General features: G+C 30.3%; 1 protein-coding gene across 2 annotated transcripts; it reads right to left on the bottom strand.

The window, feature by feature from the left end:
- Window positions 1–1805: 1805 nt before the first annotated feature.
- Window positions 1806–7509, bottom strand: LOC114384556. Of its 2 annotated transcripts, none has more exons than XM_028344250.1 (7): window positions 7351–7509; window positions 5194–5319; window positions 4781–4939; window positions 4388–4492; window positions 3963–4067; window positions 3551–3676; window positions 1806–3120 (listed from the first exon to the last, which is right to left on the bottom strand). In XM_028344250.1, exons 2-7 carry the CDS (start codon window positions 5314–5316, stop codon window positions 2167–2169), a joined length of 1572 nt encoding a protein of 523 aa, XP_028200051.1. In that variant the 5' UTR covers window positions 5317–5319; window positions 7351–7509; the 3' UTR covers window positions 1806–2166. The 2 variants fall into 2 exon arrangements, with proteins under 2 accessions (XP_028200051.1, XP_028200052.1); XM_028344251.1 differs by having other exon boundaries at window positions 1900–3120; window positions 3963–4064.
- Between the last annotated feature and the right edge of the window lie 5249 nt (window positions 7510–12758).

Below are 12758 nucleotides of genomic sequence, written 5' to 3'. Positions count from 1 at the left end.
TCTCTAATGTTTAATTTGATCCTCTTATTTCTCTTATTTTTTTAAAGGTTCAATTAGGTCGTGTATTTTTTTTTTTTAAAAAAAAGGTTCTATTAATTAGCTCCTTTATTTTTTTTCAAATAAGTTCAATTTGATTTTATTTTTCTTCTATTTGCTCCCAAAAATTTTAAAATAGGCCAAAAATTGGTTATAAATGGAACCATTGAATTCATTTTAAAAAATAAGGAACATAATTAAACATTTTAAAAATAAAGAACCTAATTGAATTAATTTTTTAAAAACATAGGACCTATTTGAATCTTTAAAAATAAGAAAACAAATTAAACCTAAAAAATAAATTAGAGGACCGAAAAAATAATTAAACGAAAAATACAAAATATAAAAATGCCTAAACCCCACAAGTCAACCATAAATGCAAGCACATTTACACACAATCGATCAATACACAATTGTGTTGCAGCACATTCTTTGTTTTATTATGGTTTGTAGGAATCAAAGACATATTGAAGGATTTACAATAATTCATATAACATGTTCAATCAACTGAATTAAATCTTCTTAATACTATAACACACTCTTCACAAATGTGAACAGCCAAACAACACAAAAACTTTTTTTCAATTTCAGATAAACCCTAGTGACAAAATCTTAGACTTAAAAATGTGTTTTATTTCCTCAAATTTGGGTCACTTTTTTTCTATTCCCTAAAATTGAATTTGTATTTTCAGTCCTCAACTTTGAATGATAATTAGAAAGCATTAATTAAGAATGAATTTAAAAGGAAAAGTTGATACATTTAATAAGTGTACAATATTCTCAAACAGTGTTAAGCTTTTATCATCTAAAATGCCAAATTGAAGGGTTTGATAGTCAAAATCATTTTATACTTGAAGCATCATCTAAGTTAAAGATTATCAATGTTTAACAACCACATCAGACATCACTATATATAAGGAAGTCAATCGATCTCTATCAAAAGCACCCCTAATGAAGAAACAATTGAGAATCGACATCAAATATAATTGTCAAGTTCAAAATAAAAGTTCTACCTAAAAATACTATCAGACAAAGGATATGACTACCACATGCCAAACTCATAAACAACTCATTTGTATTAAAATGTATAGTTCAAGAATCACTTCATATTTTTGAAGAAAAATCAACTTTATCTCCAACTGATAGAACGAAAATTTGCCCTATACATACTATAAAATGGCTTTGCAGGTTTAACTACCTTGTATCTAGCTCAAATGAACATTTTAAAGTTTACATTCTTCAACCACGTTTATACTATGTTGATGGTTTTTTTTAACTGATAAATGTTAAGTTTTGTTAGCAAACGAATTTGAACATTAGATTTATCCCTCCCTCTCTTCACTCTTTACTACTAACTAAACCTTACATCTCCAAGTTGATAGCTTTAAAAATAAAACTTCTTAATCATCATACATTTCCCTTTATAATTGAATATAGATAACCTATTGCGACCCATAATTTGAAAGTTTTCCTATTGATAAGTAACAATCGTGTTTAAGACACAAGGAAACAAATGAGAGTTAAATTGTGTTTAAAACATTTTTTTTCAAATCCTTTGGAAGAATATATATATATGAAACATATTCGTCTTGAGCTGTGAAACATAGCCTTCCTTCGTTCTACCTTATCAGTACGTCTTCCGAGGTGAGAAAAAAAAGGTCATTCAAGCATTAAATTAAATATACCATCCATTTAATGGCTTTCACGAACTAATATTTTTTATAAGTATAAAGTATCATCTTCTCTTTAGAGTTAGAATGATGTGTTTCTGTAACAAATGATTCCTTAAATAGAATCACTATTTTCATTTCTAAAAGGAACCACAAGTCTCAATCAAAAAAAGAAAAAAGGAACCATACAAAATACAAGGAAAAGAACTGCGACACGGTATATATACAAGCTTAATCAAATGATTTAACCCCTGGGTGCAGATGTTTTTGTAATAAAAAAAAAATGGAAAGACGACAAAACAGAAAACAGTAGGCGTTCAAGTTATCTACTCTCTCCTATGGTTCCCAATTCCAAATTCAAACCTATTATGTCCTCCACTAATATTTTCTCTCTGAACAACCAACTCAAATTCCCTATCCCCACTACTAATGCCAACTTGAATTAAGCAATTTCATTTTCCTAGACTTGGACAAGTGCATTATCCCTCCTACTTTTCCTTGCATACCTCTTATTGATCTCGGGCTTGGGCTTCGGGTTCTCTTCTTGTTTCGCCTCCTCCTTTTCCTCTTCAATGGGAGCTTCAATAGTGAGTCTAGATGGCTCACCAAGCTTAATTGCATCATCAACAACTCCACAAGTCAACCTCAACGGCTCAACAACCGGTTCATCTTCAATCGCCTCTCCATACTGAGTTTGCTCTATCTCATGTGGCTTGTGTTTTTCCTTTGTAAGCTCTGATTGTTCTTTTAGCAGAGGAGCCCTCAACTTATGGTAGCTTGGAGGATTCAATTGTTGACCGTAATCTCCAACAGCTTCAATCATCATCTTAAAGCCTTTAGAGCATGCAACCTCGAAAGGAATTTCATTCTCACGGATGAATTGGGCAATGCATCGATTAGCTTTAGCCCTTGCTTTTTTAATACTAGCATCCCTTATACATGTTTTCCTCTTGGCCATTCCAAGAGTGAGTTTGTTTGATAGTTCAATAATTTTCAGCGTATTCATATGTCCATGTATAGAGCCTTGCGTAATACTTCCCTTGGCACGTCTTTTTCCAGCTCTTAGGTTAATTTCTTCTGTGGCTTCCACCTCATCATCATCATTTTCTTCTTCCAGCCCAAATTTCACAGCCTTCTTTTTTTCATAAGCTTGCTTAATCTTGAGCTTAATTGAAGGTGGGATCTTTTTGCAAGCACTAACGTCTCCTTCCAACCCTATCTGATGTTTTTTAGCTCTGGTTATACCACCATTTGTGGTCTTTAGACAAAAATCACAAGTTACAGCCCGTTTATTGCTTATGTCTTTTAGGGAATTCCATTCCCAAGCCATATCCAGGTTATCACCATTAGGCTTAACCAATGCTGAACCGGCCAACGACGCAACATTTTCCAGAAATAGTTTTTCACTTGGTGGCTGCCATGATGAAAAGAAAATAGACATAAGAGCTAGAAAAATGAGATACTAAAAATAATAGTGAAAGCCTAAAAAAAAATATAAGAGGAAAGGGGAATACAAAGTCTACATGTTATATTAAAGGAGGACTTGGGGTACTTAAAAAACTGACGTTCTCATGCATAAAAAAAGAGGCACTAAATAGGTGGAACTTAGCAACAATTCATCATGGTAAAAGAGTGGGGACTTAAAGTGGGAAAAGAAATATTTTTAGAGACTGTTTTGTAAAATCATAAGAATTAGAAAGGTAATCGATAAAAAAGAAAAGGCGTATTGAAAATGAATAAAAAAATTAAATAGATTTAAAACACTTAAAATGCGAAAAATAACCAACAACAATTAAATAGGTGAACATATTGAAAAAAACTTCAAGCAGAAGAAAGCAACTTACATTATCATTTCTATCATCAGATTTTCCACATTTTCTAGGTAAAACATGATAATCATCATCTGAGTCATTTATTAGAATCATGCGACTACATGTTCCACGACGCTCCTTTATAGGGCCACCCATTTTCTGCTAAGAAGAAGAATTTTCACATATGCAAGAAGAAAGAACACTATATCCTTTCTTAATATCAACTAGCAAAATGTTAAGGAGATAAACATCATGTCAAAAAATGGTAAATTTCCTTAAAATTTATGAAGAACATATAACAAGTTTGATTGGAAGTCCGAAATGAGCTTCTTGGGTTACCATAAAATAGCATTGATGGAAACTCGATATAGTTCAATATGTATGACAAGGAATAAAGTAAAACTTAAATCAAACTAAAATTGTTAAAATAAGGAAAGTAACTCACATTATCATTTCTATCATTATCATCATCTGAGTCACGTATAATAAACTTTCGCTTTCTGCGACTACATCTTTTGTGTAATCCCTCAACCAAGACACCCAATTTCTGCTAAGATAGAATTTTCACGTAAGCAACAAGAAAGAACACGATATAGTTCAACTAGCAAAATGTTAAGGAGATAAACATCATGTCAAAAAATAGTAATTTTTTTAAAAATTTATGAAGAACATATAATAAGTTTGATTGGAAGTCCGAAATGGGCATCTTGGGTTACAACAAAATAGCATTAACTATCAACCAGCCACCGAGAATTTGCCCACAATGCTACAATGACAATGATGGAAACACGATATAGTTCAATATATATGACAAGGAATAAAGTGAAACTTAATCAAACTAAAATTGTTAAAAGAAAGAAAGTAACTTACAATATCATTTCTATCATTATCATCATCTGAGTCATGTATAATAAACTTTCGCTTTCTGTGACTACATCTTTCGTTTAGTCCCTTGACCAAGTTACCCAATTTTTGCTAAGATAGAATTTTCATGTAAGCAACAAGAAAGAACACCATATAATGTCAAACAATTGTAAATTTCATTAAAATTTATGAAGAACATATATAACAAGTTTGAATGAAAGCTCAGTGTTGATTTTTTGGGTTACAGTAAAGCATTAACCATCAATCAGCCACTGAGCATTGCACACAATGCTATAAGCCAATGATGGAAACAAAATTTAGGAAGAATATGACAACAAAAAAAGTATAACCTAAATCAAATTAAAAAGGTTAAAGCAAAAAGGGAAGAATGTAACTGACAATATCCTTTCTATCAATTTTCTCTTTTTTCTCCTGAGGAGGCTTCCCACGTTTTTTAGTCCAAATATCAGGATCATCATGTGACTTATCTAAATTAGAATTTAGCTTGCTGCTACTGGATCTTCTACGATGATCCTCAACGATGCCTCCCATGTTTTGCTAAATAGATAGAATTCAACCATATTAATTCATAATAACCAACAAAAAGTTAAGGGGATAAATAGTAAGTCGAAGAATTGTAAACTTCTTTAAAATTTATTGAAAACATATCAATTTTGACTAGAAGTAAAATATGGGTTGAAGAAAAATAGAATTAACTATCAAACATAGTTTAGGAAAAATATGTCAAGGAAAACAATATGACTTAAATCAAATTAAAACTGGTAACGAAAAAAGGAAAGAAAGTAACTTACAAAATCCCTTCTATCTACGTTCTCATTTTTGTTCAGAGGTTTCCCTTTTTTTATAGGAAAAATATCTGAATCATTATGGCGCCTACAATTTGATCTTGCACGAAGTCCAGCTGAGCTACTCATGTTCTGCTAAAAAATTTGTGCAAGCGAGAACAAAGAACACTGCATCAGTTCATAATATCAACCAAAATCCTACTAAGAAACCAATACAAGCATAGCAAGTAAAATATAATATAAGCTTGCAATCAGAAACACATGTGTCAATTCACAGATACGCAAGTCCAGAGATAAAATTAATACCCTATAGTTTTTTTTTTCTCACCTAAAGAACAATTGTTTTTAGGAAGGCAAAGGGAGAACATATCTTATATATAGAACAATATACATCAGAGTTAAGGATGTACAGTTAGATACTATAACAACCCCCAAAAAAATCAAGTTCATTAGCACTAGTATTATCAAACCTTCCTAACTGAGATAGTGCAACATGCTTGCAACATTTATAAACTGAATAAATGCATATGCTTAACTGCTCGGGGATTCCTTAAAATGCATATATAGAAATGACAGCAATGTTAGTGAAAAAATCTGAGAGAAATTACTACAACTTACGGGGAAATAATTGCAATTCTTGTATACTACAACAAAAAGCATTTTTACCTGAAATTAACATTGATTTCTTGGCAATTTAATGGCCTTCAAAAGTTTTGTTACTAAATGCTTCAAATAAAAAACGCGTGGTTTATAAATTAGTTCAGCCTAGTGAAAACCCTTATTTAAAATATATGTTTTCACTTATCGCTTTATAATGACTCAACAAGGTGTAGAATAATTGTGCATGAATCTTGAGAAATCTCCAAGACCCCCTGAAAGAACAAACTAGAAGTCGATTTGCTGTTAATTTCTTGAAATCTCAAATCAAACACATTATTTAAAAAAAATAAGATTTGCATTTTACTCAAAAATTGATCTCATATCCATATCATAGGCATTTTTATCAATAGATATGTGAATCATATGGCAGCAACCATTTTGATTCAAACTCGTTGTTTTTTTTCTTCACATTTATACCGTATCATATCATACCAAATAGATACTTGAATCGATATTTGTAGAAAAATCTAAAGTAGTAATATAAGTCATCTTTTCCAGCTTTCCATAATTATTTCAAAATAGATTTCAGCAATTATTCCCTTTCCCATAAAAAGTAAGATTATAATCCATTCCCTCTCAACAATGCAAGTGAAATAAGGAGGGAAAACAATAATTAGGGACAGGACACATTTAGGATAATCCAATGAAATAAACAAGCAATAATGCCTAAATACAACAGCAAACGCAGAAAGCGAAACAACAATCCACAAGATAAATACACATACAGGATACAACATACTCTTCACAAAATTAAACAACGAAACGACACAAATCTTCTATACATTTCAATTTCAGACAAACCCTAGCAAAAAAAGTTCTTAAAACAAAACAGCTAATGCAGAATTAGATACGCATACTAGCATACTTTTCATGGTCGTAAACAATGAAACAACACGAAAACTTCTTCATTTCAATTTCAGACAAACCCTGACAACAAAAAATCCTCAAAGAAAGCAGTTTACGCACATAAATAGCATGCACTACGAGCATTCATTCCACAACAGTAACAAAACACTAAAAACGATTCAAAACAAGCAAAATCCCCAAAAGACCACACCAGATGCAATGATTCAAATAAAACTACGAAAAAACCAGGAAAGAAAAGGAAAACAACACATAAATTAAATCAAAACATGCCACTGTAACAACAACAAAACATATGAAAACGATTCAAAACCAGTAAAACACAAGGATTTGAACAAATCTACTGAACGACGAAGAAAGAAAAGGAAAAACGACAATCCATGACACTGTCAGTGCCGATTTGAAGAATCTTGTTGAACAAGTATGCAATCTGGAAAACTCTTCAAGATTCCTGTTATTTCACTAACATGAACAGAACGAAAACCTAGAGCATAATCAGAAGCCATGTACTTTTTCCAATTTTTCATTTTGAACAACACAAAAGAATTTATAAGGCAGCAACAACAGTGGTTTTTGAAACCAAAGGAGAAAACTAGGAACCAAATTTGAGAGAGAGAGAAAAAAAAAAAGGCACCGTACGAAAGCATTCAGAATGAGAAGCCAGAACTTCGTAATTTGTATGGGTGAAAGAAAATTGAAGTGAAGAGGTGTCGGAGAGAGACTGATGACAAAGAGGCAAAGAAAGATGACTATTGAGTGGTTTAGTAGAAGAATGAATGACAAGGTTAATCTGCTTGGAGAAATGATATGACTGCTCAGGAACTATTAGTTCATATTTATATGAAAAAATAATAATATTATATTATGAAATTTTCTTAAAAAATATGAGTCAGGCCTATTTTTTAATAGTTATCATAAATGTTTAATTTAAAAATAATATTTTTAATAGTTGTCATAAATTTTTCACGTGACTGACTAGGACATGTCATATACTGGTTCATGTAGTTTATGGAAAGTTTTTGAAGAAATTGATGTATTTTGAATATTTTCTTTTTTTAATCTTTTTTGTTTTTGTGTGGGACAAAATACTAGTAATATATATTATTGATCTATTATGAATATTTTGTGTGTCTGTAAAGATATTCACGAACAGTAACAAGAATATTAATCTTTTCAGGGGTAGAGAATTAGAGATTATAAAAATGAATTCGATCTCGAACTTATTTTTTACTCACAACTTAAAGATGAACTTCTATTATGCTTAAAAGATTTAATGCTTAGTCAAGTAAACAACCCTTTCCCTGGTTTTACATAAGTGTGGCCCAACTGAATCAGTCTATTAAAAAAAAAAAAGAATAAGTATCTTTTTTATTTTAGCAATGATAATTAACCTGTGCATTATTCTCATCACCTAAACCATAAACCCCCACTAGCATATGTAGTAACGGTTGAATTAACTCTGTCCAGTGTCCACTTCTAACAACAAGACAAAATTGTTTAACTCATCATTAAGGCGTTTGCAAAAGCTTCACATGCAAGGTGCTTGGTTTCAAATGAAACGGAAACGCACCCTCATAAAAAGCAGCAAGATGAGGCAAGTTGAGCCACTTTAAAAACGGGAGTAAATAACCCAGACTTGTAACAGTTGCATATAGTGGAAGATGAGATCACCCAATGCATCCATAAATCAAAGATGAGGATGTCAGCATGTTCACACTGTCCTTCATCTTACATATTAACGTTTGCCATATTAATTAATCAAAAGTTTGATTTAAAAAAATAAAAATTGAAAGCTTAATTTTGGAGGATTATGATTTTACAAACTTAATTTTAGATAAATAATAATAATAATTTTCTTTTGATATGAACATAAAATTTATTATTGAAATTAAGTGCTAGAAATAATTAATCAAATCCAATATACTACCACAAGCAAAGTGTTATAGTTCAGCAACCTTGTTAGCAAGATCTTGATTAATTATAAGAAGAGAAATCAATTTCACACTAATTATAAAAATAGTTAATATCATTTAATTTTATTAATCTCATTAAGAAAATAAATTTCCTTCTCAAACTATTCTTGATTGAAAATTAATTAAGAAAGGTCATTGAAAATAGAATCTCAATTAAATTAAGAGTATTTTAAAAATGGAGCTTTTTTATCAAAAGGGGTATATTTTTTCGTAATTTTTCAATCAAAGGTAAGTTTTAAAAAATTACCTGAAAAGGGGATTAGTCATAATAGGTGTTACGACTTCTGAGTTAGTAGTCGTAACACTTGTTACGACTTTCTATTTTTGTTTTCTTTTGGTTTTATGACTTTAAAGTCGTAAAACTTTTTTTTATTTGCAACTTTGAAGTCTTAAATAACTTTTTTTAATGTTTAAGTTATTTTAAAAAAAATTTATAATTTTTTATGGTTTTTTTCTTATTTTTAAATTTTTAAAATTTATTTAAATGTAGGATAAATAATATTTATTTGACTTATTATTAGTATGTTTTTTATGGTTTTATTTTATATGTTATTAATTTACTTTAATATTTTATTATTTAAAATATGTTATATATTTTGAATATTGTTTTATTTAAATGTTTTTGTTTATTTAAAATTTAGATAATCTATAAATAAAAATATATAATAAAATTAAAAATAACATAATTAATACATTAATATAAAAAACACAATACAAATGAAAGAAAAATATAAAAAGTACAAGTTATATTAATCGTGTACTTGTTTGTATGGACAGTTAGTACGATTATGTCATCCACTTCTAGTAGTTTAATTTTATTATGTATTATATATTAATAGATTATCTAAATTTTAAATGAACAAAAACATTTAAATAAAACAATATTAAAAATATATAACATATTTTAAATAATAAAATATTAAAATAAATTAATAACATATAAAATAAAACCGTAAAAATATACTAATAATAGGTCAAATTAATATTATTTATTATACATTTAAATAATTTTTTATAAATTTTTTAAAAAATAAGAAAAAAACGTAAAAAATTATAAATTTGAAAAAAAAACTTAAACCTTAAAAAAAAGTGATTTGCTACTTCAAAGTCGTAAACAAAAAAAAGGTTTTACGACTTTAAAGTCGTAAAACCAAAAAACAATTCTCTACGACTTCAAAGTCGTAAAAAGAATTTAACTAAAGTCAGTAAATAATTTTACGACTTCAGTTAGAAAGTTGTAACAAGTGATATGACTTCTAACTTAGAAGTCGTAACACCTGTTACGACTTACCCCCTTTTAGGTAATTTTTTAAAACTTACCCTTGATTGGAAAATAACAAAAAAATATAGCCTATTTTGGTATAAAAAAAAACAAAAAAGCCTAAAAATTGTCTCATTAAATATAGTAAAATTAGTTTAGATTTGCTAATATTTGAAACCAAAATACATGGATTTTTTTGTTGCTTTTATTTGAAATTGGAGAGAATACGCCTATTAAACAATTGATTTTTTATCATTAAAAATGTTTCATATTGACCTAAGTTTTGTTGTTGCTGAAGTTGAAATTCATGAACGTGGTTGAACTTCCTGAGACGTGACAGTCACAGATCCCAAAGACACTTGGCGTGTGATAGTGGTCTACCAATCACAAGACACTCCCATAATCTTTGTTGTTATCGCTGTGTTGCGCTACTAGCCCATGCGCGTGCTCGGTATTCATGAGTGCTCTAGAGATCTTACCAAGATCTCATGCAAGCGGCTCCACTTAACACTCATATAGGTGATTTCATCAAGCGCATCCTACAAATCATACACCATCCATAAGGGATATGAAAATCATTAAAAACTTTATAAGATGTAAAGCTTTCTCAAACATGTAAAGTTTACTGTAAAGTTTATCATCTCATTAATGCGGTTCTAACACTTTCTCACACCATGAGAAGTGACTAAAAGCAAATTGATAGAAATCAATTTGAGTGTTAGCAGAACTGACAAGTGACTTGTTTTTACCCATATGAACCTTCTTCATGGGATCTCCAATCAAAAAGGTTGGATCACTATTACTTGTTTGTTTTCAAGTGGCTTGAGTCTCATTCCCCTCAATGTTTCTAATATCATATTCCTCCCTAAGGGTTTTGTCAAAGGATCTACTAAGTTTCCTTCTGACTTCACATAATCTATGGATATTGTTCTATCTTTTAGCAGATGCTTAACCACATTATGTCTTAGTTGCATATGTTTATTTTTCCCATTGAATGTTTTATTCTTAGCCACAATTATTGCTGACTAGGAACCACAATGCATAGATATTGATGGGGTCATTTCATTCCCAAAGGAATGTTAGCTAAGAAGTTTTTCAACCACTCAGCCTCACTACTAGCCATTTCTAGAGCAACAAACTCTGACTCCATTGTTGATATAGCAATAATAGTTTGTCTGGCTGATCTCCAAGCTACCGCACCACCACCAAGAGTAAACACATAACCACTAGTGGATTTTGTCTCATTTGAATAAGAGATCCAGTTAGCATCGCTATACACTTCAAGTACTTTGGGAAATCCACTGTATTCAATACCATAATCCATGGTAACTCTTAAATATCTCATGAGTCTATCAAGTGCATCTCAATGGTCCTAATTAGGATTATGGGTATATCTACTCAATTTGCCTATTGCATATGCAATATCAGGTCTAGAAAAGTTCATCAAATGCAGTAAGCTCTCAATGGTTTGAGCATATTGAGTTTGAGCAATTGGTTCTCCTCTATTTTTCTTTAATCGAGAGTTAGCCTCATAAGGGGTACTCACTGACTTAAAGTCTTAAAGTCATAATATTTATACTTCCAAAGAAGTTTCTCATCAGGGATATACTTCCTCTAAAAGATCCATTTACATCCAATAGGATTTGCACCCTTAGGTAGACCTATTAAAGTCCATGTATTATTCTATTTAATAGAGTCAATTTCAGTCCTAATGGCTTGTTCCCAAAGGTTTGCATCTAAAGAACTAATAGCTTCTGAAAAACTTAAGGGATCATCCTTAATAAGATATGTATAAAAGTCATCTCCAAAAGATTTCTTTGTCCTATGTCTTTTACTTCTCCTCAAATCCTCGCTTATAGGTTTACTATAGGTTTCAACTAGTTGTTCAAGACTAGAAACGATACTGGAACTAGCCCTAGACCTCAAAGGGAAAATGTGCTCAAAGAATTCGGCATCCTTAGTCTCCATGATGGTGTCACACTCAATCATATCATTCTTAAGAACTAGAAGTCTATAGGTAGCACTATGTTCAGCATAACCAATAAACAGGCAATCAGAAGTCTTAGATCTTATTTTTCTTTTCTTTGGATCGATTGACATCACTTTGGCTAGGCAACCCCATACTCTCAGATATTTGAGGTTTGATTTATATCCTTTCCATAACTCATAAGGGCTCAAACCTATTTTCTTATGTAGAATTCTATCTTTAATTAGACTTGGTTATAGTAGATGATTTTATGTATTGACATTATTGTTTTCTTTAACTATTTCGTATAATTGATAGTAATTATTCAATAATAATATAAAAGCTGCATTGGTTTATTTTTTTAATTTATAGGTTTCTGTAATATTAAAAAAACAGGCATGATATTAAAAAAATTCAAAAAACATCATTTTTCTAAAAACTAATGTTGTGGTTCATAAATCAACATCGATTTTCAGAAAAACTGATGTTGTGGTAAACCTGACAACGTTGATTTTTCTAAAAATCGACGTTGTGGTACATAAATCAACTTTGATTTTCTAGAAAAACTGATTTCATCGTTGCACCACAATATCAATTTTTAGGAAAATCGATGTTGTGAGTGCACCACAACATCAGTTTTTCTAAAAACCAATGTGATGTACCATTATTTTCTCCTATTTCTTAACCCTTTTTGCACCATTTTAATTACTTTTTAGTCTTAATTGTCAAATTAATTATGCAATTTTATCATTTGGGCCTATTGGACTAATTTTGTGTTTTTAATTTAATTTCAGGAGAATTATAAGCAATTGGGCTTGAATCCAGAATTGGGCTTGGACTTGAAGAG

This window comes from Glycine soja, chromosome 14 (genome assembly GCF_004193775.1).
Source record: "Glycine soja cultivar W05 chromosome 14, ASM419377v2, whole genome shotgun sequence".
NCBI lineage: Eukaryota > Viridiplantae > Streptophyta > Magnoliopsida > Fabales > Fabaceae > Glycine > Glycine soja.
This window is presented reverse-complemented; position numbering and strand designations above follow the sequence as displayed.